Genomic DNA, 26252 nt, shown 5'->3' with positions numbered 1-26252 from the left:
CTTCGCAGGGGAGATGAAGCAACTCACTCAAATTTTCTTTCGAGACCCTAACCCTCACTCCTCGGACTTTGGATATAAGCCCTCCCAGTCCAACTTTTAAGAAGGCGTAGAACTCACGAACTAAGCTTGGGTAGGTCACCAAATCTAGGGAGCAAAGATGCTCCCATCCTTGCCTTCGGATCCAATCCCCCAAACGAAACTCTTCTTGATCCAAAAATTCGGAGTGGATCCTTCTCCCCGTGGTTACCAGTCTCCCCGCATATTTTGCAAGTTGAACTGAAGGGGAAGGAGGAGGAGGCTCTACACGTGTCTCACCTTGTGGGGGCACTGTAAAAGAATCTCTAGCATGTGTATCTACAAGGGTTGGCCGTGAAACTTTCTCGGATCTCTTAGCAATGGCTCGCTTGGGTCCCATTTTCACCAAATGCTTCCTTAAGTCTTGATCCAACGGCTTGGGGAAGCAATCTTCTACTGTTTGGAGGTGATTGGAAGAGATTGGAAAGTGGAAAATAGGGTTTTAGGAAGAGGACAAGATGAAACAGTGCCCTAGAATAGCTCACGGATCCTTTTTTAAAAGTGGGGTCCCGTCGTTGGGTCGACCCCAGTTTCTGCTAGGGTCGACCCCATTCTGGCTCGGGTCGGCCCCAGTTCAGCCCAAAGAAATTTTTTTTTTTTAATTCTTCCTTTCTTCCAATCCTTACCAAATCTTTGTGGGACACTGATATATGAGGAAGGAATCTATAAATGACTGATTTGACTAATGTTTCATGGATTTTTCAAAATGAGAGGAGAGTATCACGTGACAACTTGTTCTCTTCATTTGTTTTCAATCAAAGGGGTCACATATACCTAATTCCCTTCTAAGCATGCAGAATCTATCTTCACTTAGAGGTTTTGTGAATATGTCAACTAATTGTTTCTCGGTACATACATGTTCAATACATATATTTCCATTTTGTGCATGATCTCTAATGAAATGATACCTTATTTCAATATGTTTGGCTTTAGAGTGCTGAACCGGATTTTTGGTAAGGTTAATGGCACTAGTGTTATCACATTTTATAGGAATGTTGTCTAATTTAATTTCATAGTCCTCTAGTTGTTGCTTGAGCCATAGTACTTGAGCACAGCAACTTCCGGCAGCTATATACTCGGCCTCAGCCGTTGACAATGCTTCTGAATTCTGTTTTTTGCTAAACCATGATACTAAGTTATTTTCTAAGAATTGACATGTTCCACTAGTGCTCTTCCTATCTAATTTGCATCCAGCAAAATCTGCATCAGAATATGCAAGCAAATCAATACAGGAGTCTTTAGAGTACCATAATCCTATGTTTGTGGTTCCTCTCAAATATCTAAATATTCTTTTGACAACACTCAAATGTGATTCCTTAGAATTTGATTGGTATCTAGCACATATTCCCATACTAAATACTATGTCTGGCCTACTGGCAGTTAGGTAAAGCAAAGATCCAATTAATCCTTTATAGAGCTTCATATCTATACTTTTTCCTTTTTTATCTTTATCTAGTGCGTACCTCCATTCCTTTGGCAAGTATTGAGATTGTGGTGGCACGCGATCATCTTCCTTTTCTTGATCTGGCACGTCATTAAGATTCAATTTTTCAAAATCAATAATTCCTGCATCATCATCAAAAGTATTTTCTCTCCTAGGAGACTCACTATCAGACTCATCAAAAATGATATTAATTGACTCTTCAACTATAAGAGTTTTTTTGTTGAACACTCTGTATGCCCTGCTAGATGTAGAGTATCCTAAGAAGATACCTTCATCTGACTTGGCATCAAATTTTCTTAGATCCTCCTTGTCATTGTTTAAAATGAAACATCTTCATCCAAATACTCTAAGATATTTAGCAGTTGGCTTCCTATTCTTTCAAAGTTCATAAGGAGTTTTTTTGGTTATAGGTCGTATTAAAATACGATTTAAAATATGGCAAGCAGTACTTACAGCTTCAGCCTAAAAGTACTTTGGAAGATTTGACTCACACAACATCGTGCGTGCTATCTCTGCCAAGGTCCTATTTTTTCTTTCAACAACCCCATTTTGTTGAGGCGTTCTAGGTGTTGAAAATTGATGGGAGATACCATTTTCATTACAAAATTCTTCAAAGTGTTGACTTTCAAATTCAGTTCCATGATCACTTCGAATTGCAATTAAGGTGAGCTTCTTTTCAGTTATGATATTTTTATAATATTTCAAGAATGCTGAAAATGCTTCATTCTTATGTGCAAGAAATGAAACCCATGTATATCTTGAGAAATCATCTACTATAACTAGTCCATACCTTTTTTCCTCCTAGACTTGCAGTTCTAGTAGGTCCAAATAGATCCATGTGTATGAGTTCAAAGGGCCTAGAGGTTGATACTATATTCTTTGATTTGAAGGATGATTTTGTTTGCTTTCCTAATGAGCATGGTCCACAGATTTTGTCTTTCTCAAAGATCAATTTTGGCACATCTTTTATCAAATCTTTCTTGACTAATTTTGATATTAAATCTATATTAGAATGTCCTAGTCTACGGTGCCAAAGCCAACTTGTTTCACTTTTTCTCTCTTCATTAGTAATTAAGCATAATCCGTTTTTCTTGCCTAAATCATGAAGATCTACCATATAAATATTTCCATGCCTATGTCCCATAAGTACAATGCTATTGTCTTTAGGATTTGTAATTATGCAAACTGAGGCTTCAAATGTGACTTTAAAACCTTTATCACAAAATTGACTTATGTTTAGCAAGTTATGTTTCAGACCATTAACTAATAAAACATTTTCTATAAAAGTAGATGGAGTAATACAGATTTTATCCTTTCCAATGATAAGTCATTTTCCATTGTCTCCATAGGTTACTACTCCACCTTCCTTAGATTCCAAGGTGACAAATTGTTTTATGTCACCTGCCATGTGTCTTCAACAGCCGCTATCTAGATACCATTGTTTATCCCTCTTATTATCTGTAAGACACTCCTGCAATCAAAATCAAGCATGTACTTTAGGTACCCAAACTATATTGGGTCCTTTAGGGTTAGTACTTGATGTTCCTTTTGGAACCCAAATTTTTTTGGTTTTTAGCTTACTCAATTTGTTATAGTTGAACCTTCTAAAATTACATTCATATGCTTTGTGTCCTACTTTGTTGCAGCAATGACAAGTTATATTTTCATTTTTAGCTTTCACAAATATGTTCTTTAAATATTTTTGCTTCCTATTTGTTTTATATCCTAATCCTATTCTATCATATACGGCTTTTTGACTATCAAGAATCATATTTAATTTAGTTGAGCTAAGCGTAAATTTGTCCACCAAGGATTTATATTTTTTGCATCTTCCTTTAGTTTTACATTTTTAGTAATTAGACTTTTAGTTTGATTTGTGAACTTCCTTCTTAGTGTTTCATAATCATTAGATAGTTTCAGCTTTTCTTTCATAAGAGATTGGTTTTCATCTTTGAGGTTTTTAGTTTTAATAATTAGCTTTTTATGCTCTTCCATAAGATCTAAAAATGCATCATGTAGTTCTTCTATTGTAAAATCACACTCAAGTTCAGAATCTACCTCATCATTATTGGCCATGTAGCAAATTTGAGTCGTCTCTTGTTGCTCTTCTTCTTCAGAGCTTGAGTCATCACTTTCACTCCATTCAGCCATGAGATTCTTCTTTTTAAGTTTTCTAGTCATCCATTTCAATTCCAGGCAATCTATCTTGAAGTGCCCGGGCTTGCTGCACTCATAGCATATTGGCACTTCTTTTTCTTTTTCCTTTTTTTTTCCCTTTTCATGGCTTAAGCTACCTCTGACGAGAGGTTTTCTTTTATGGAATTTCCTTTTACCTTTCATGAATTTTCTGAATTTTCTTGCAAGCATAGCCATTCCTTCTTCATCATATTCCTCCTCATCATCGGACTCCTCTGATTCAGTTTTCTGCTTTGGAGTTGTAGACTTCAAGGCAATGGTCTTCCTTTTCTTAACCTCCTCTTCTGAGTTTTGTTTCATGGTCAGCTCATAGGTCATGAGTGATCCTAGAAGTTCTTCCAATTGCAGTGTATTGAGATCCTTTGCTTCTTGAATTGCAGTTACCTTGGCCTCCCAAACTCTTGTTAGAGATCTGAGAATTTTTCGCACTAATTCAGAGTTAGTATAAGACTTTTCTAAACTCTTTAGTCCATTTATGATTTCAGTGAATCGAATGAACATTTCAGTTATGGGCTCAGTGGATTCCATTTTAAATAACTCATACTTATGTACTAATATATTTATTTTTGACTCTTTGACTTGATTAGTTCCTTCATGTGTGACCTCTAGTTTATCCCAAATTTTTTTCGCGGAGATGCATGTGGATATTCTATTAAATTCACTTATATCTAGTGAGCAGTAAAGTACATTAATTGCTTTAGCATTTAATTGTGCAAGTCTTCTATCACTCTCATTCCAATCCATTTCAGGCTTAGGATTGATTGTGCCCTCTATACTAACTGTGGGTGTGTGTGGCCCACTAGTTATGATGTTCCACAAGTCATAGTCTAGTGCTTGAATGAATATCCTCATCCTAGCTTTTCAATAAGTATAATTAGTGCCATTAAACAAGGGTGGTCTATTTGTGGATTGTCCCTCACTAATAGAACATCTTACTTAGGTTGTCATGATCTTTGACTCTTGATTGTAAGATCAACAAATACTATGAGAGCACCTTGCTCTGATACCACTTGTTGCCCAAGGTGACAAGCCAAGAGGGAGGGGTGAATTGGTTTTTCTTTATTTTGAATTCCTTAATTATGTTAATTGATGAGTGAGTGATTTAGTTAATATAGATTAAGTGCAAGTAGTGAAGTTAGAACAATACACAATACAAACAACAAGAAGTATAGTGGTTCGGTGCTCTCCTATGCACCTACGCCAACTCCCCAAGCGACCCCTTGGGAATTCCACCTATGTTGGGGTCGACTCATTCCACACTTTACTGCATCTTAAGGTTAGACTCATCCATACAATCAATGAAATATATTTCAAACAATTTTGAATGTATGCCATGGTAGTGCTACATACTCTTAACAATTAAGATTACTATTTTGCCCTTAAGAGTACATTTTACTTGAAACTTTGCTGAATTAAAATTTAGAATTCTCTATCCCTTTTCTATTACAAATTTTATCTCATTATTAATCATTGAAAGACATCTTGATCTCATTCTTCTAATGTATCGAGAGTGTCGAACTTAGTAATGATGTATCACGTTAACTTGTAATACTATTTAGATATTTTCTCAATGGTTGTGTTAATCATCAAAATAACACTATCATCCTCACCCCCGCTTGCGCGGAGCATGTGAGGCACCCAGTGCCCACTGGGGGCCACATGAGGAGGGACCGCGGGGCTCCCCTGCCAGATATTGTCCGATTTTGGGGCTTCACGCAAGTGTCCTTCACCTCTCTCCGGTTTTGTTTTCCTCCCAAAATACGTCTGTAGGATTTGGAGACATCCGCCTCATATGCCGAGGCTCTGGAATGAGTCTTTCCAATGTGGGACTATTAGGCCTCACACCCTTCCCACCATCGGACAAGAGTCGTCCTCGGCTCTGATACCAAATGTCACGTCCCCGCCTGCGCAGGACACGTGAGGCACCTAGTGCCCACGTGGGGGCCACATGAGGGGAGAAACATGAGGCTCCCCTACCAGATATTGTCCGATTCTGGGGCTTCACGCAAGCGTCCCTCACCCCTCCCCGGTTTTGTTTTCCTTCCAAAACGCGTCTGCAGGATTTGGAGACACCCGCCTCATATGCCCAGGCTCTAGAACGAGTCTTTCCGATATGGAACTATTGGGCCTCACAGTTTTGAACACATGGTTGCTTTTGCATTAGTTTCAGGCTATGGATATCCATCTTGTTATGTTGATGAAGTTAGGAGCCGTGATATTGAGAAATGGATGCAGGCTATGATGGATATGATGGAATCTCTACGCAAAAATAATATCTGGGAGCAACGAATGCTGAACCAACCGGTTCCGATCGGTTTAGCCCATACCGAAACGGTGCCGACAGGCATCGGTATGGTACAATATATAAATTCAGTTTCGATTGATTCTGTACTTGAACCGGTGCATACCGGTGCAAACCGGGCCAGTTCGCACCGGCCCAAGTGCGGCTTTTCTGCGCGTGGGAAAGAGCGCCTACACAGGCGCGAGCTGGAAACTGTGCTCACGCGCGGTTCCCCAGGAGCGGTTCCTAGTGCTAGGAACCGCGCTTGCGCGGGATTCTCCACGCTGGAAACACGCCCGCGCGCGATTCTTCGTGCTGGGAACGCGCCCGAGCGCGGTTTCCCGCACGGGGCAGCGTGGGCCATTTAATGCCATAGAGTGGCATTTAACGCATCCGCACGCGGATGCGTAGTTTTTTTTTTTTTTGTCTGCACGCAAACGCGCGATTTCCTGTGCAGGAAACCGCGCTCGCGGTCGGTTCCCCAGCAGGGAATTGCTCCCGCGCGCAATTCCCCGCGCCCGCGCGCAGTTCTCCATGCAGGGCAACGCGCCCACGTGGGCTGACAACTCGCTAACAATGCAGCTAGTACGTTAACAATGCAGCTAGTACGTTAACAATGCAGCTAGTACGTTAACAAAGTCTGTAACTTCAAACAAGTTCAAGCATTGCTTGGACTTGATCATGCTTTCATACTATTGAGGTTGATGAAGCCATCCCTGAGTGTGGGGGTGGGCATCTAGGATTTCGCTGCAAGATTACAATCATAATACAGCTTACAGTTCGATATGATCTTTAGGGTGGCTATAACAAAAGCCAAGATGGAGATTGTTATTTTTGTCTTTTATTACAACTGTTAGATTGGGTTTTAATCTAATGGTTGTGGGATAGCCTACGTTTATTTAGGGTTCTATTCTATTTGCACCAAATCATATTGTAAGGCATCATATTGCTTCTTCATGGACTGAGAGAGAGAGATAGTTGAGAGGGGTGTACAAGGGTTCAGGAAAGAATTTTCCTCATATTTTTCTCAATTTTTGTCACAGTGAAATAGGTGCATGCTCTGTGGATGTAGGCAGGTCTTTGGCAAACCACATAAAATTCTGTGTTCTTTTGTTGTTGCTTTGATTTATTTTTCCTTCTTATTTTGCTGAAAATATTTCCTGCAAAACTAAACATTATTGCTTTTGACACTCATGTCACATGCTTGGTTGCTGTTTTTGCTGATAATTGTATTCTAAAATTGTGTAAACTTAATATTTGCTTTATGAATTATCCTAAATTCTTAAATTTCATCATACATAATCTTGACTGCCACTGTTTATCTTCCTTGCTCTAGTTTTCTAACAGATGTTTCATGGATGTCCCCGCTCTTCTATATAATGTGTCTAATATCATGAAAACACTTGTTCTAGTTTATCATTTAGTCATCTTCTCAAAAGAACAGGAACCAATAGAACTAAAAATTAGTTAGAACTTAGTTATCAATAAGGCTTGGCCATAACTTCTGCTTGATGATGATTAGTTGTGACATATCATTATATATTTTATAGAATTTGGAGGAAGGGTGTACACTCACTAATGTTCATGTTGTGTTGCAAGTAAAGTTTTTCAATGGGCATGCATATTAATTGAGATAGTTTAGATGAATAATCACTTGTATGGGCAACTTTTTCTCAATCATAGTTCATTCTAATTGTTTTACATATATCTTATAGAGGCCATACCAAGGTATGCCATCTCTGTACCGGGCCCTATAACAGTGCCACCTTGTCATTGTGTCGGCATGCTCGGTATGGGGCCAGTTCAGCATATCGAGTGTCAGTACACCCTTCTTATGGTGTATCGGTACCTAACTGGTATGGTACGGTACACCTCGGATTGCCTGGTTCGGTATATTATAGCATACATAGGTCACACTATTATAGAGAATGAGCATCTGCCACTTATTTTTGGTGCACGCATTGTACAGTTTCTCAAATAATCTCCATATATGGTTTGAACATACATGGCAGGAAGAGTTACAACCAATGGTACAGCTGCAAAATCTTACTCTTTCTTTTTCATCGGAAAGTTCTATCCAGGAAGAACTGAAAAGAGAAAGTGCTGCTGATGTAATCACTATAGTGGTCAGTATTTCCTGTGCAATGCCAATTTGATTTTTTTCCTTGAAATTATATAGTTTGCAGCCCTTTCGGAAGGTGGAGTTCTATCTAGTTAACTTATTTTTCACTTCTGAATTTGAAACAGGTAAGCTATCTTGTGATGTTTGCTTACATATCTTTCACACTGGGTGATAGTCCTCGTATGTCTTCCTTTATTGTTTCATCTAAGGTATGATCACTTTATAATTTCTTTTCTTCATTATTTCACTATAACCAATATGTGTATGTTTTCATATCTAGGATTACCCTGAATTGGTTTGCATGAAGCTTTATATTTTAGTTTGAAGCATCTTTTCTTTTTAATATGGTTGTGTTGGGTAACTTAGACATGGTGAAGATTCTAGGCCGGTTTAAACCAAGTGATGTTTGCCACCTGATTTGCAAAGGACTTTCAATAAACTTGCTTTCTTGATCTAGTTTATGTGAATAGTAGAAAGATTTTCACAATAACATGTAGAAACAATGCAGCTAGTTTAAAACATATAATTTAATATGCACCAATCATGAATTAAGAATTTTTGTAGAATATATTCTATAGTAATAAATTTAAGAATTTAGTTCATATATTGAAATGATTTTCTTATGCAATCTAATTTCAAATTATGATTATTTGCATGTCATTTGGCATAACATATTTTCAAAATTTTAAGAAAATATTTTAGATACTTACCTTTGAAATGCCAACAATTAAGTAGACTAACTTCTTCGCAAGGATCCCCCCATAACCTCATAACTCAAAATCACAAGTGTACCGAATTAGTTCCAATTTAATATTTTAGAATAATTTCTAAAATTTTCTGGCAACTTGAATTGCTAAAATAACAATTGTTATAATGTAGAAAGAACTGTTGTTATGACAGCCAGGCCACTTACCTTTTACTGGTTTTCTCCACAAGAGAGTGAGGGAATAAGAGGGAAAGAGTGAGGGAGTAAGAGAAAGAGGGAGAGAAATAGATAGAGAAAGTGTGAAAGGGGAAGGGAAATAGAGTGAGGGAGAGTGAGTGAGAGGGAAGAGAGAATGAGAGATAGGAGGTGCGATGGGGGACTCAATATGGAAAGAAAGTAGACTAGAAAGATAGAGATTAAGTCCCGGTAGTCGGAAAGAAGCCTTACATAATGGGGGTTAAACAGACTTAAGTACATTCCGCTAGTTAAGTACAGGCCAGCTTCCTTTTAAGACCTCCGCTATGGTGGAAGAAAAAGTGGACATCAACGGCGGAACTGGAAGTGAACCTAGAATCGTTCACTAGTAGCTACGGCAACATTGATCTCCCTTGCCCTCGAGGTTTTTATCCCACTTTGTGAAAGAATCGATGAACGTGTACGAAAAAGCTGTCGTAAAGTTTCGTTGTTCGTTCCGTCGTCGACCCTATCTATGTTTCTACGATGGCCCAAGAACACGCTCATTCTTCAGCTGTAGAGAGACTTTTTTTTTCTTGTTTTGTAAGGCGATACGTCAACTTTCTCGCTCGTCTGATCCTCTCTTTGTCGGTTCTAAATAATATACTGATCAAAGTTCCGTCACGGACTGCTCTACATTCAGCCACGCCACAGTGACTTCCGAAGCGCTACGGACGGGACGAAATCCGGCAGCTTATTGCAGCTTTGCATGATGGAATTTGGTTTAGCCTAAAAATACTGGCTATGATGCAGACCTTTGGTTGGGGGCCCCGGGTTGGTTCGTTTCCTCCTCCTATCTACGCAATTCTCTGTCTTCGTTCGTGATCATGTTAGGCGAAAAGATAGGTCAAAATTTTGTAGAGGGGCGTCTCAATCTCCTTTCTTCATTTTGTTCATCTTTGTTGGATCCATAACAAACCCCATTCTAACAAGTTTATAACCCGGCAAGTCTAGCTCACAAGCAGCTGTGGAACGTCTTCCCCGATCTCTGCTGGTGTGTAATGCCAGTCCCGGTAGAGAACAATCTCTCGAGATGGCTTTTGGGCACATGCGAGAGGGAGGGAATAAGAGGGGCAATGGAGAGGGCTGGCTGCCGAGTGCAAGTAGAAACAAAGGCATTGCCCCTGTTTTAATTAAGGACATCGCCTTACAGATGGGCATAATAGAGACTTGGGCTGTGGGTCTACATGATGTTATGATTCCTAAGAATCAGAACCCTTTCCCAATATAAAAATTAACCCAAAATGTGATGTTTTAGGGTGAGGATGACCATAATCTTAGTTTCATGGATTTTCTTTCTATTTTTTGAACTTCCAATTATGTCCTGAAACAACATTTATTTTGATAGGCCCCAGTCCCACCAATCCATGCTCAAACAGCCGTGGTTTAGATCTGGAGAGGACGAAAACTTAGAGAAAAGTGGGTTGGAATATAATTGCTTAGTATATAAATTGAAGTTTAGACCCAACCTTTTTTTCTATATCCTTTAAATATTCCATAAGCCATGATTTTTGGAATTTCTCATGCTAACTATCAAATGTACTATCTGCAACTCCGTGCATGCTTTCCTTCTTACACTTGGTTGGCTTAATGTGGTCTGACTCTTGTGGCATGCTGTTGTTGATTATAATTGGTACTATGTGCAACACTATATTGTTTGTTGACACATGTTGGCTTCATTATATACATGAGTATTATAATCTTATCATTTGTCACATCTCTGTATGGTCTACTTGTTATAGCTGCTCCTGGACCGAGCCATATCTTGTTACTTACTATGGGCAAATCAATTATTGCATGAGCCAAACTTGCATTATTGAAGCAATATTTTCATCTTAAGCTTGAACATGGGTTAAGGTCATGTTCTCAGACTAAGCTGTTTGAAAATGCCTTTTGTCTAAAAATCTTTCCTATGGAAATGGAAATTTCCATGGTAATGTAATTTGTTGTTACAAACTTACATTCTTTTTCCTTAATAAATAGTTTCTACTTGATGTTTTGTTATTATGTCCTTTGATCTTGTGTGTATTTTTGGCAAATTGATTGCTGTATTCCAGGTATTACTTGGCCTGTCAGGAGTTGTTCTTGTTATGCTTTCTGTTCTTGGATCAGTTGGATTCTTTAGCGCCATTGGAGTTAAGTCAACACTAATTATAATGGAAGTGATTCCCTTTCTTGTTCTAGCTGTAAGTTTGTTACCTTTCTGCAAAATTTCAGTTCTATGTTTTACTCTATGAATTTAGCCAGAACGTAATTAATTTCTGTCCCATCACATCCGTATGATGGTATTATTTAGAGAAATTGAACTTCTCTCGACTATTTTGCAATAATTCTGATGCATAGTGAGTTAGCAAGCGTTGATTATTACTGTTAGTACAAGATCCGCCATACCGACCATACCGATGTACCGGTGGACACCGGTATTGGTACCGAACTGGCTAACAGAGCAGCAAAGTACGCGGATGCGAAAATAAAAAACAACCCATATGGGCCATTTAAATGGCCAATGCGGGCTGCCCCATATGGGCACGTTGCCCCGCACAGGGAATCGCGCGCGGGCGCTATTTCCTGCTGGGGAACCGGCCGTGGGCACGATTCCCTATGCGGAAATCCGTGCGCGAGCATGAGCTGGGCACACGATTCATTGCTCGCACCCGCGTAGACGCTCTACCCCGCGCGGGCGCGGTTTCCGCTGCAAGTAACCCTGCACGGGTGCGGTTCCCAGCTCACACCCGCGCAGGGCGCTGCCCCGCATGCGGGCGCGGCGACCCGCTTGCAGGCACGCTGCCCAGCATGCGCGGGAGCGGTGACTGGTGCGAACCGGCGCACCGGTATGAACGTGGAACCGCTTCGGGGCCAGAACCATTTTTTAAGACTGTATCGGGCCAGCCAGGGGTTGTACTGATTCGGTATGGGATGAATCGGACGGTACAGGCCGGTTTAGTAGACCTTGGTTGGCACCAAGGTTCACCATCTCACAGTACTGAGCCCCATACCGGTGCCACACTAGCACTGTATTGGTACAAGGTCTTTTTGGTGGAAAAAGTACTCAAGATATATTATGCCAGCTTTAGAAAAGACGACTACATAGGAGCACATAATTTCTATGATCTATGGATCTTTGATGAGTTCCAAAAAAGTATACAAGGTCTTTTTGGCATACCGAGTGTCTGTACGACTCCAGAACCAATACAGTATGGTAAGCTCCGTACCGTTTGGTTCGGATTAGTACGGCAAACCATGATGAGTACATATAACTCCTATACTTCTGCATATCATACCGGTGTCATGCTAGCACTATGTCGGTATGGTATGGTACGAAATTTTTTCAACGTACCGAGTATCAGTATGCCTCTTGTGCCATGTACCAGTACCGAACCGATACGGTACGGTATGACCCGTACCGTCCAATTCGGGCCGATATGGCGAACCATGGAGAGTTCACTAAATCACTTTGGTAAGAAAAATTCTTGAAATTAAAATCCACTATCATGGAAGAAACGAAGAAACAATCAAAAGCACACTTTATATCAAATTTTGATGTTTCATATGGCTTTACATCATCTTATAAATTTTCATTTATATTCTCGAGGCCACTAAATCCTCATTGTGAATGCAAGCGAGGCCACCCTCCTATCCTCACTGGTAATTTGGACAAGCACACTCATATCCTCAGGTTCCACTTATACCACATGGCTGTGTTCCTTATCAATCTTGCATGAGGTCACTCCTACTGGGTCCACATATATCCTCATTGCTAATCCAAGTGAGGCCACAGATCCAACAAAGCCAGAGGTTTCTCAGTGATAAATCGAGGGTGTCTACCTATATGTCATTTGGCTTGGGGTCCACTCATGTTCTTCAATTGGGTCACTTGCCTTGTATTTGAAAGTGCTCACAAATATCAGACGAAGCATTTTTCAGGGAGCTTCAAAAAGAAATGCATGTAAAAGAGGTTCTAGTGAGAAGAGTCTGAAGCCAAACATGATTTCAAAATGTCAATTAGAGGACTAATGCAATTTCATGGTTTCGCTTAGAAACTAAAACATGATTTCATGTAGCATAGGACCAAAGGCCGAGTAAAATTCATAAAAATATGAAACAGCTTTAGAAACAAATCAATAATAAAGTCCAAAATTTAATATAAACCTCACATTCAAAAAGCCACTAGTGGTTTTAGGATACACTTGGTGCTGCTTCAGTTTATGAAAATGTACTTTATAGCAAGCACCTCTATAGAAGCCCTTTTGTACAGTGAATTTATCACTACAAAATGTGTTCTGTAAACTCAAATGACAAAATCACATTTTCTAAAATAAGTGCTTCTGAAAGAAAACATGTGTTTGGTAATACCAAATTGAAAGTATATGTTTGCTAACATTGTTCATCAAATGAGCCAGATCTTTATGAATTTTATGCAGCAAACATAGATCTTTATGAATTCTTAGGCCAGTCCTCTGAAATCCATCCTTAACATTCTTCCAGCCTTCCTTGTTTAGGTGTGTCCCAGGTCTCTTTTCAGCTATTACTTCTACACACAAATAACAAATAATTTATGTAATGTTGGTGTCCTATAGGCTTCTGTTCTAGGAGCTGAAATGCGAACTTGCCATTTTTGGTTTGCCATATGGTCCTAAATAATGTTATTCAAAATTAAATTGATGCACATAGAACAATTTTATGTATTAAAAGTAAATAAACAGAATGTGATTCTAGCTTTTTATGAAATGTTACATATGAGTTATATTCATATTAAAATATAATATGTTAACTTCAAGCAACCAGATGGAAAAAACAGAAGATTGATTAAATAATTTATGATTGCTGAAATATTGGAATGCGGAATCTAAGAAATTGACCCTCACATTATAGATTACATATTGCATGAAAAACATGTCAATATAAATTTCTTTATTTTCATGCAAATTGCCAGAACAAAATGATGTAATTTGGGCAATTTATGCGGCAGTTTACATAGAGATATGTATAGGAGAAAAGCATACATACTGTAAGGTAGAATAACTTCCTTGAACTAGCACCAGCACTCGAAAACCGTCATTGGTTCCCCTAAATATTGGCAAATGCACAAAAGAAGTAGTTGAGCATCTGAAGGTGAGATATTCAAGGAACAAACCCTCTAAAGCAAATGTGAACGGATTTGATTTCCACCAATTCCTGCATTTGAAGCCCTACTCTTCTTCCCTCGAATTTTAGTGGGCAGAACAAACTAAGAAATAAAACTCGACCAATAAGTAGTTACAGTGGATGGTGGGTGATATAATGGAGCATAGTAAAATCACCACTATTGAGACGATCGAGAGTAGTTCCAGGTGAGACAGTAGAAGAAACTAAGAAATGTGAAACCGTCCAGAACTGCCTAGTTCGGAGCGTACCAAGCCGTGCCAGCGGCAGATCGGGATGGTTTTGCCATTCAAAACGAGAAGTCGGCAGGAGGGGGGAGGGAGAAGGAAAGAGAGAAAAAGAGAGAGTGGGGGAGGAAGGGAGAGGGAGAGGGGGGAGGGCCGTCGGAGGGTTGGAGTAGGGGCTCCGCCCTTCGGATCCCTATTTCGTTCGAAACAGGGGTTCGTCCAGGCTCTTTTTTTACTTTGAAAATTTTAAGTGAAGTCGGCAAGTGGTTTGCTGACTTTGCATAAAATTTGGGCTCCTTTTTTTTATTTTATTCTAAACAAAGATCCATCAGATTACATTTTACCAAAGCTATCTCTGACATTTACGTGTTACATGGAAATCCAAGATCATTGACTACGGGTTACCAAAACTATCCCTAACATTCACATGTTACACAAAAATCTAAGATCATTTGGATTGTCATCTTCTAGTAAATGATGAGACTTGGAAACTTGATATCATGGTCTGCCGTACTGGTCGGTACGGGCCGGTACGGGCTGGTACATACCGGTACCGGATCCTACTAGTATGATACAGCTACATATTTCGGTACCGAACCGTACCGGCCCGTACCGACCAGTCCGTATCGGCTCCAATTTTTTTTTGGCTTTTAGCCCCTTCGGTACCGTACCGGTTCGGCTCGGTTTGGTTCGGTACCGTACCGGTACCGATGCCCACTGGTACGTCGATACAGTCGGTACCGCGTACCTTGCTTGATATTCTAATTAGATGAACTCGACCAAAATTTTTTTATGAACCGGTGTGGATTTGAGTGGTCCAAACTTGGTAAAGTGTACGACATTCCTATTCACTTAGATTTGCCATAAAATTTGCTGACTACGCATAAAATTTGGGCTCCTTTTTTATTTTATTCTAAGGAATTTAAGATCATTGACTACATATTACCAAAACTATCTCTGACATTTACGTGTTATATGGAAATCTAAGATCATTGACTATGGGTTACCAAAACTATCCCTAACATTCACATGTTACACAAAAATCTAAGATCATTTGGATTGTCATCTTCTAGTAAATGATGAGACTTGGAAACTTGATATTCTAATTAGATGAACTTGACCAAAATTTTTTGATGAACCGGTGTGGATTTGAGTGGTCCAAACTTGGTAAAGTGTACGACATTCCTATTCATTAAGATTTGCTAGATGATAAGTTCAGAAGGCTTATCTGCGGTAATCCAAATAGAGTTCAAATAAAGGTAAATTACTTCAATAGAAAACTAGAAAGATCTGAAATCCTCTCTTGCATGCTTTAGGGGCTTACTTTTCCTCTCAAACTCACCAAATGAAAATAAATTCCTTTTTACTCTCTGAATTTATTTTGGTTGCCAAATTGCTGAAAATTAACTATCCTCTAACTATTTTTCCGTTTTTCTCCTCTAACTAGACACAGCTAACTAAACCATACATTGGTAAGTGCCAGATCCCTTCACTTATAAATGACAATACAGTACTTTAGACGGGTTGACAACCACGAAACTAGCATCGTCCAGTTATCCTAGTCCAATATGATATCACGATATGATACTATGAAATATGATATCCTACCCCGGTTCTCTACCTCCCTTCTTCCCTCTCCCTCCCCCCTCTCTCTCTTTTCCTCTCTCCTGTTCCCTCTCTCCCTCTCCCCCTCCCTCCCCTCTCTACTATGTCGGTATGGGCCTGGCACAGAACGGCATGGGGTCGTACCGAATCGTGCCATCAACCGATCGTATTGGGCTCTAGCACCGGAACAACAAACTTTGGAAGAAACCAAATTCTTTTTCACCGCAATGGGTTTGATCACCTCCAATTTTCATATTTAGTACTCAACGTGTACCATATGAACGTAAAGGTATTGTTCACCGGCTCCTTTGAATGGTTTGTGGTATTTTATGTATTTGATGTGGTTGATACTTGATAGAAAACACTTTTTTGATTTCAAGAAAAGGAGGGGCTAGCCAACCAAAAACTCTTCATTGAGATAATGAATGATAAGAAGTGATTATAAAAAGAGTTGAGTGGTATGATGCCGAAGTAAGGAAACAAATAGAACCAATTCCCTAAAACCAGTAATGGGAACCATATTGGTATGTTATTAGTTCAATATGGTATGGTTGGTATGGCATGATATATACTCCATATAAGGATAGGCTGTCAACACTTTTTTTCTCACTCCTATTGATGATACTACTTAAAATCTACCAGTACAAGGTGGTTCCACTCGGTTCGGTTCAGTATGGACTGGTTCGGCTCATATACCAAATTGTTCCTATATACTATATTGGTACCTTACTGGTATGGTAAGGTACGGTCAGTTCAAAGTGGAATAGGTCAGTAGCAGACATTGCATAAGGCAAAAGATAAGGATTGGAGTTAAGATAGAATACAAAATACAACTCATTAGTTAAAGCACCTTTGACCATGTTATGCATGTGTCTCTTAGTCTCGTTGACCAATTTTCCCTATGCTGAAAACATTATGTAGCTTCTCTTATCATGGATTTTGGTTCTTGCTCCTTCCTTAGAAACATTCTTCGGTTATGTTCTTTCCATAATGCTCAAGCAATGGCCAAAAACAACTACATCCACACATCTTGTAACCTACGAGCTATTGTTTCTCTTCTAGTGAGACCACAAATCTTTAATAGTGTGAGGTAGCATTGGTAGCTTGAAGAGGACAGGATGGCTTCCAAACTTCCATATATCAAGGACAGGATGGCTTGTAGAATGTTTCAACTTTCATATAACTACAAAAATTCTTATATGACTCCTAAATGGGTCTTCTTTCTCGAGATTTGTTATTAGTTCTCTCTCTGTGTCTCGGTAAAGGTGTGCATTCTTGTTTGTTATACGAGCTCCATGCCAAGTGCATGGCTTGACTTCTTTTGACTTGCCAATGTAGAAGGTGTGAAGGATCTTGACATCCATTGGGGAGGCAAGGAAGGGTGTCAGCAGAACCTTTGCTTATATTCTTTCTATTTTTCCTATGTCATCTTTGTTTAAGTTCTCCAATCTATAATGGTCTCTTTTTATTTAGAAGGTAGCAAAAACTAATCCGAAAACTTAAATAGCATAACAAATCAATAACTTTCTGAACAAAAAAGTATTGGTACTAGGTTAAACAATCTAAAAAAAAAACAGTGGCATATATATATATATATATATATATCAATCTTCTTGGAGGGCAGAACTAAATGAAATAGAGAATGTGTTGTTAGAATCAACACATGCAAAAGAAAACACAATGGGAATCTCCCCAAAAATAAAAAAGAAAAAAGAAATAGGAACATACCATCATCTTTTGCAAGATCATGCTGGAAGAAATTCGTAAAGGAAAATAAGCAAGAGATAGATCGATAAGAGATGATCACGTTCTTTCTAATCTTCAAGAGGGGAAGAGGTAGAAGGATTTTGTAGAAGAGACTTGGTTTTCATGAAAGTATGAGAAAGCTGCCGGTGGAAGGGTTAGAGAAGATAAGACATAGGGATGGAGGAGAGGCAGGAGTCATGTATCGAGATGGGAAGAATATTAAATAGAGACTGCATGAAGGCATATGGGAGAATGGAGTCACGCCATAGGTTTTGTGCATCTTGAAGTGCAGCTATTTTTTAAAGCTACAATTCATACTTCTTCTTCTTAAAAAAAGTCTAGTCTCAAGTTTGTTATCAAACAACAATCTTTTTGGAAAACAACTTCTTTACTTTAAGAGTTTAGAGAAAGTGTTTTCGTGAAGCAACCCCAAACTCACCCTTAGACTATCAAAAGAATATTTGATCTAAAATGGATTTATCTCAAAAGTTAGATGCAAAGCATACTTAAGACTCTATGATCTTTTACTTGCCCTCCTTGCCTCTATGTATAGGCTAAGAGGTGGGTGGATCAGCAAAAGGTGGAGCCAACTTCACTTGGTCACAAGTGGGGCCCACAAGGTCAAGCATGCAATTTAGTCGGTTGGGAAAGAGTTCCAATAAGTAGGTTACTTAGTCAGTTCTCAAATATCAAGGTTTCATAAATCCAATTGTACCTAAACATTACTAAAATTCAAAAATCGATTAAAAATGTCTTATGAATTAGTCTCCAAAGCATGTCAGCTAAAATGATATTTAATGATACTTTGCACTTCCACATATATACATATTTTTCTAGTGATACGTTGGGTTGTCACATCATATGTCAAGAAATTTGCAGCTAATGATGGATTTTTACATACAAAAATACATCAACTTAGAAGCCAATTGTAAAGTCTGAAATTTTGAAAGAAACTCGAAAATTGAAAATAATGTTGAGGTTTAGAACTTCGAGAAATCATATGAACTTGAAATTGACTAAGACTAAGAGGTTAAATAGACCTTAAAGTAACAGATTTTAAAAATTGAAAATGATTATTCAAAAGAAAACATAAGATTCCTGTCAAGACTTTCCTTCTTCTCTTCTCTTTCTCACTCTATTTTCTCTCTCTGAAAAGGCCAAACTCTTTCACATGTCCTTGATTGACCTTCCTTAGCATCTATCTATAGGCTACAAAGGTCCATCCATTGAAGTCATTTCCCTAGTACATTGGTTCGGTAGTTTATGTTTGAGTATGCATACTACCCACTTAGCAGAAAGCTTACTCAATTACATAGGCTTTATTATTCATATCAATATCATTTAAGAAAATTTACTTGACATTACTTGTTATACATGTTAATAAGATACTATTCCCATTTGGGTTCAATAAAAGTAATCAAATTTAAAACTCCATAGAAATAAAAAGTTGACATTGCAGCTTTACTCCAAATTCTAGATTTAGGAGTTGGATCACATCAGAAACTATAAAATTCTAAGATATTTCTCAATTAAGAACAAGATAGCTTCTCTTTTATTTCATGTGCAAGCATGTCCACTTTACATTGCTTTCTTGTACCATATATCTTAGCAACCTAGAATCACTTAATGTTTTTGTCATATGTCATGTATATCAGGTCGGAGTTGATAATATGTGTATACTTGTGCATGCTGTGAAACGCCAACCACTAGAGTTGCCATTAGAAGGGAGGATATGTAATGCACTTGTGGAAGTTGGACCATCAATTACTCTTGCTAGTTTATCTGAAATTCTAGCCTTCGCCGTTGGTAGTTTTATCCCGATGCCGGCTTGTCGTGTTTTCTCCATGTTTGCTGGTTAGATCACTTTAAATCCTCAATCTTGCATTCACTGTGATTTACTTTGATGCTAGGGTTTAATTACCCTGATCTGCTCTTGTGCAGCATTAGCTATTCTCTTGGATTTCCTTTTGCAAGTTACAGCATTTGTTGCTTTGATAATCTTTGATTTTTTGAGGGCTGAAGATGAAAGGGTTGATTGTGTTCCATGTATTAAACTTTCATCTAGCATTGACTCTGATCAAGGTATGTTGCTAGCCCTCTTCCATTTGTGTATTAATTGGTATTCTTTGATTGTATTACTTGCTATAGCTCATGAAGGCCTTTTCCTAATAGTTTTGGTTATTAACACTTATCTTCAATAAGTTTATGGTTTATGATAATGTAGGTAGTAACCAGCAAGAGCTTGGATTTTTAGCACGCTATATGAAAGTAAGGTCTAACACTTTCCTTTTAAATTTGGCAAATTAGATATTTTCTTGCTTGTGTTATTGCTCAAGTTGTGTCTCTATTAATCAAGAGTTTTACATTTCTTCTTTAAGATTTGTCATTATCTCAAGTGACTAATAGTTTCTCCATTAAGAAAATAGGTTGTTTGTTTTTTATTCCACTTATCTAGCAACTTGTATTTATCGTGAACAATTATTATCTATTAACATCAACTAGCTTTTTATGTTTTGGTTGGCTATTATTTGAGTAAAACGTGGTCAAATGAGTGTATCTGCTTATGTTTTGGTTAAGTAATAGTCTTCCATTTGAGAACTTGTGTGAGCATGTGCTTGGTCCCATATCATGTGTGCACATGGGAGGTTTTGGGTACTTTAGGTGGGCCAAGGGACCTGAGTTATAACCTTCTGGCTAGTATGTTTGGTTGAGGCCGGTTTTTGTTACCTTCCAGGTTTGTCCAAACAAGCTTAAAATTGAAGTGATGGTTAATCTAAATGTCTTTCATGATAAGTGTTATGTTGTTGCTATTTTTGTTTTTGAACTCATTGACCAGGACTAAACCACTGAGGTACTGAATCCCTTCGATTTGATGGTGAGTTAATAATAAGTCAAACAAGCCAGATCCTAATCCTAATCATAGAATCCCTTCGATCTCCCATATTTCCTCCCTAGCAAATTGTAATTTAGATGTCTTTCTTAGGGCATATTCAGTTTTTCTCTCCCTCTTTTACCCATCTTGGAGTGCTGGATCTTGCACCACCTAGTAAAAGAAGAGAAATAGGCCCATATTCTTTATGGCTCCATCTCTTTGAGACCAGCTTCCCTTTGCTCCGACTCATCAGATGCGGCAACTTAGTCTTCACCCATTTGAGATTTAGCCTCCCCTTCCTCTATCTACTTGAGAATCTTCCTCGTATGCAACCATTTACATGGTTTCCAATGGTCCTACCCCCATCCCTACGAGATTTAGACAACCTTGCCTCTAGTCCCTCGGATTGAACCTTTTACACCTTCTACTAATATGGGATTGTGCGGTCCCACATTCCTATAAAATATAGCTATTTGTCTTTGTCCGCTCATGATTTGACTCTTACACCTTTGTTTGCACAAGATACAGTTTTCCTATACCCACAATTCCTACCAGCCCCATTATGTGATCCAAGATTTGCCGTACCAGAACCGGTAGGCGTACCAGTCGCCTGTCGGACTGGTACGGTACCGGTTCAGACCGGTTTGAACCAATACCGAACCGGCGAATAGAGGGGCGTGGAAGGGGAGAAAACACGTCCGCGGGAGCCTGCGCCCATGTTAGATGCTACAGAGTGGCTTAAATGCCACTTTGTAGCATTAAAGGCCCGCGCGGGGACCCCGTGCGGGCGCGCGCTGCCCCGTGTGGGGAATCGCACAAGGGCAAAACCGCGTTCGGAACCGCGCGTGGGCGCGGTTCCTAGCGCAGGGAACCGCGCGGGGGCGCGCTGCCTCGCGCGGGCGTGGTTCCCCGTGTGTGGGCGGGCTACCCCGCGTGGGGAACCACGTGCAGGTGTGTTGCCCCGCATGGGGAACTGCGCACGAGAATGCAGAAAAGTTTTTGGTTTTGCCCTTTTTTGACAATTGAGTTGGATGTGTCATACTCGGTTTAGTCCAATGATTTGACTCTTACTAAATTGTATCGAGGAGGAACCAACATGGTTCTGGCCATCGGTTCGAAAAATCCGGTGAGGGAGAGAGAGGACAGAGAGGAAAAGAGAGAGAGATGGAGCACGAGTGAGAGAAAGGGAGGGAGAGAGGAAGAGGGAGGGAGAGCAAGACAGGGTGAGAGAGGTCTCGAAATCCCTCATCTAATAATTTGTCTGCCATCCACAGGGGGTTACCCCTATTTCAAACAAAACAAGGACCCTTAATTATTTTTTGTAAGAATTCACGAGTGAAGTCAGCAATCTATTTGCAAAACGAACCTTGCAAATCTTTAGTAGGTGAAACAAGTCACAACATGGACAGTCATAACTCATAACATAGACCTATGTTCTGAAAGACTGAAACCTATTTAACCTACTCTATTCAAGCTATACAACCCACCATCTATCAACTTTGGCAAGTCGCCTTGGATAAAAATGTATTCAATCTGATGACCTACATGGTTCAATCATTCGACGTTCGAACCATTTGACTAAACCAAGGTTAATTGTACCAATACCGAAACCCATACTAGTTGCTTGGCAGTACGGGATGGTACACCCTTGTGTTGTGTCGTTCTGTTCTGTACTAGCAAAGGAAGCGCTGGAGAGGGAGGGGGAGAGGGACATACTGGTCCTTATCATTACAATCCGGTCTTCATAGATTGACATAGATATGGACTGGCTTGATTTTATTTTTTTCATCATGAGCATTTTCACATGGCTAGGGATGTGGCACTACAGGATATGATACCATTTGTTGGTCCCTCTCTCCTGGTTTCTCTCTTTCCTTCTCCTACTCTCCCTCTGACAATGGGTTTCATTTCTATTGCCGGAACAATGATCTCTAGTTTATAAATATATTTGTATGTACCAGGATCTGCTGAACAGGTCGAAACCGACCGGTTCAGCTTGTACCATACAGGTACCAACCAGCATCGGTACAATACAGCCATAGAATTCGGTTCCAACTCTTTTGGAGTCGAAACCAAACGGCTCCTTGCCCATATTGGTGCGAACCGGTGCGGTTCGAACTGGTACAAGCCAAATACCAGCACTGAGGAAGAAGAAAAGGAAGAAAAGGAAGAAGAGAAGAAACCTACCTGTCGCAGCGAGCCTCGGGCCGACGAGGATCATCCATCCTGCTCGCGGTTCCGGCCCCTTCTTTGCTCGCGGGAGAAGGGGGAAAGAGAGGAGAAGAGAGGAGGAGAGAGGAGAAGAAAGGAGAGGAAGAGAGTTCGGGAAGGAGGAAAAAGAAGGGAAGGGACAAGAAAAGAAAAGAAAAGAACAGGGCGTCCACGCGGGCGCAAACAGGGAATCGCTCGTGCCCACGTGCGGTTCCCCGCGCGGGGCAGCGAGCCCATGCAGCACCGCGTGCGAGCACGAGCCCACACAGCCTCGCGTGGGCATTTAATGCCACTATGGCTAAAATGCGGACGCGCGCGCGTCGCGGATTTCTTTTTTTTGCGGTAGGCTGGTTCGGACCAGTTGAAACCGGTACTGGTCCCATACCAGTTCCAACCAGTACCAAACCGATACCGATCCCCATCGGTACATCGGTTCAGTCGGTTCCACATACCTTGGTATGTCTGTATGTATTTATGTGTATATGTGTGTACGTGTTATTATATTCAAGACTCATCTGGACCCCTCATCGTAATAGATATTAAATAAGTTTCCTTCAATAAGAAAACCCAGCAGCAGAACTCACTCATTGTAATTGTAACAACCCAGGATCTCACCCAAAATGGCTAGCCGGAAGGTATTATTTGGGTTTCTTGATCCTGTATAAGTACCCAAGATCTATCCAGCGAATGAACGATGTGGGACTAAACACACGCCTGCACGGATCCTTACATACTCCCCCCGTTCAAGCCCTGGCATCCTCGTTAGGCTAAGGGTTCATATCTATTCAAATCTAATCACAAACATCACGATTGGCTCGCGGTCAGTCCCAATGGATCCGTGCTGCAGTGTTCCCTAGTCCACATAGGTTATGGGCCTGGTCCGCTCTGATACCATTTGTAACAACCCAGGATCTCACCCAAAATGGCTAGCCGGAAGGTATTATTTGGGTTCCTTGATCCTGTATAAGTACCCAAGATCTACCCAGCAAATAACCGATGTGGGACTAAACTCACGCCCGCACGGGTCCTCATAGTAATAGATATTAAATAGTTTCCTTGTGCATTAAGGAAACCCAGCTACAGAACAACCTCATTATAATAGATGTTTAATAAGTTTCTCGTACACTAAGGAAACCCAGCCACAGAACAAGCGCTTCCAACTTATATACTTTCATTGAATTATATTTAGAGTTTTCATATGCTAAAGATTATACCCATTCGTTGGACATTCACTAGCTGTTGCGGTTTAAATCCTCAGCCCATATGCCTGTATGATTCATGCATGTGTATTTGATGTTAGATCCAAACATTGTCGATAATTCTCATGTGTATTGGTATCATTTGGGCCCTTCCTAATAGAATCCATTTCCGTTTTGTGGAGGACTAGTGGGACACAGCTCTGTGGCACCTTTCATGGCATACTTTTAGAGTGTGGGGGGGGGGGGGGACTTTGGGTGTGTATGTGACCTACACCTTCCTCCTTTTCTCGCTCTTTCTCTGTCTCTATGTTTATCTTATATATTCCTGCATTTTCTCATATTTCTGACATTGGATGGTTGTATGTCTTTTTCTATATGCATGCTTTCTATTGTGACAACCATATGCTGCATTTCTGTGTACTGTGTGTGTCTGTGCATGTTTATTTTGTATCATTTTAATTATCATATATCTTGAACATCATAAATTCATTCATTTGATATATTTTCTGTGCTTTATGAGAGCGCACATCTTGCTTTGCACCTTGTCCATAGCTTCAAGAGACCTTAGTGATTCAGTGCACCTTGGGATAAACTTTACAATGAGGACTGAAATATACGCTTATTTTAGTTTGTCATATAAAACTGAATTTAAATGCATGGGAAAAGGCATGGTTTCAAAACCTGATATACGTTGTCTCCATCCTGACCATCTAGATGGGAAACGCTGAGTTGTGATGTCTTTGGACAGATTTGGGAACCTAGCACTTGAAAACCTGAATCAGCTCGGTTGGTATTTGTAATAGTATGTCTAAAGTCTAAAGACTCTAAACCATTATGAGCCAGGTTGATGATTGAGCCCCTTGTTAGAAGTATGCCCTAGAAGTCAATTTGGCAGACGCATTGTAATTGTTCTAGGACATAAAATTTGTACTTGACCTTTTTATTGATTAATAAAATTAGACATTTTGTTCATTCATATTATTATATGTGTCCATGAATCGTCCTAGAAATTAATAAGATGATAACACATATTCTCAAGAGTTGAGAATTTAAGACATGCGTCATTAGGTAATTAGTTCCTGAATTGCTCCTAATCGATGGATCATCACGAAGGACGATCCGATGAGATTAGTGCACAGATCACTTTTCTTGATGGACGAGTCTTAAGTCCACAATGTGGGGATACTGGAGTGATTGTGCAAGTGCTTGTTAGAGAATAAGAAAACTGAGCGTGATCAAAACAAGAAGTCATTTGGATATCTATTCATTCGTCAGTGACTTACTTGATGCTACAATTGTATGACTAGTACTTAGATCTGTGATGCCTCAACTAATCACAGTAATGTTGCTGTAATTTGACAAGCATATAAACATGGACCCTAAGGGTCCTTGCGGTGCAAATTGGCTGCAGTAGGCTCACTGTCGGATTAGGGTTGCATCTAGATGGGATCTATTGACGTTGATAAATTAGGAGTGATCCTATCTGATTTATGAGACTAAGTTTGAAAGACCTTGGCTAGGGCAGTTTTGGAAAAAGAGTTTTCCAATCTCGAACTTGAGTCAAATAAATTTGATATATAACGGACGATGGGGTTTGACGAGTTATCCATAACCTCCATCTTATCGGGATCCACGATAGGAGGTAATATATCATACGCTAACTACATCTAGAGATTCATCCATTCCGTTCTGCTGGGTTGCCCCTATATGCTGTTAGATGTCACTAGTGGATTGTGGGATTCAAAGGCATTCACTTGATGATCAGTGAACTCTAAAGAGAAGAGTTGAAACTTGAAATTGTTTCAACCTATTGAAAGAAGTTTCAATGATATTGTAATGGAGATCACAATATATCTCACTACTAGACAGAATAGAACCTATGGGGTCATACATATTAGAGGTTTTGATTATTCCAACGGTTGGATTGCAATTTAGAATCGCAATAGATCTTGATTGTCAATTTGATTGATAATTGGTTTAACCCACTAAGAGAGTTAAAGAAGAAGGATTTTCAATTAGATTACAATTTTGATTGATTCAATTGGGCATAATTAATTAGAACTCCTTATTAGATAAGGAACTTAATTCATAAAGTCCAATTTGGATCCTAATTGGATTAGGATTCACATGAATCAAATTGGAGGACACATTGGGTCCTAATTGCATTAGGATTAAATCAAACAAGGGGGATC

The 26252-nt window shown here is 39.6% G+C and overlaps 1 protein-coding gene across 6 annotated transcripts in view; it reads left to right on the top strand.

Moving 5' to 3' along the window:
- The window catches only part of LOC103723575 (NPC intracellular cholesterol transporter 1-like), a 112632-nt gene that overhangs the window by 42552 nt on the left and 43828 nt on the right, over positions 1–26252 (top strand). For 5 of the 6 annotated variants that reach the window (XM_039123861.1, XM_039123865.1, XM_039123864.1 and 2 more), the window contains 6 exons: positions 8009–8122; positions 8244–8327; positions 11116–11244; positions 19434–19632; positions 19720–19860; positions 20003–20046. In XM_039123861.1, coding sequence (XP_038979789.1) covers positions 8009–8122; positions 8244–8327; positions 11116–11244; positions 19434–19632; positions 19720–19860; positions 20003–20046 — 711 coding nt within the window. The remainder of the gene's footprint in view (positions 1–8008; positions 8123–8243; positions 8328–11115; positions 11245–19433; positions 19633–19719; positions 19861–20002; positions 20047–26252) is intronic. The other variant, XM_039123863.1, reaches the window with a different exon arrangement.

This window comes from Phoenix dactylifera, chromosome 2 (genome assembly GCF_009389715.1).
Source record: "Phoenix dactylifera cultivar Barhee BC4 chromosome 2, palm_55x_up_171113_PBpolish2nd_filt_p, whole genome shotgun sequence".
NCBI lineage: Eukaryota > Viridiplantae > Streptophyta > Magnoliopsida > Arecales > Arecaceae > Phoenix > Phoenix dactylifera.
The sequence above is the reverse complement of the archived record's forward strand: the minus strand, read 5'-3'. Positions and strand labels throughout refer to the sequence as shown.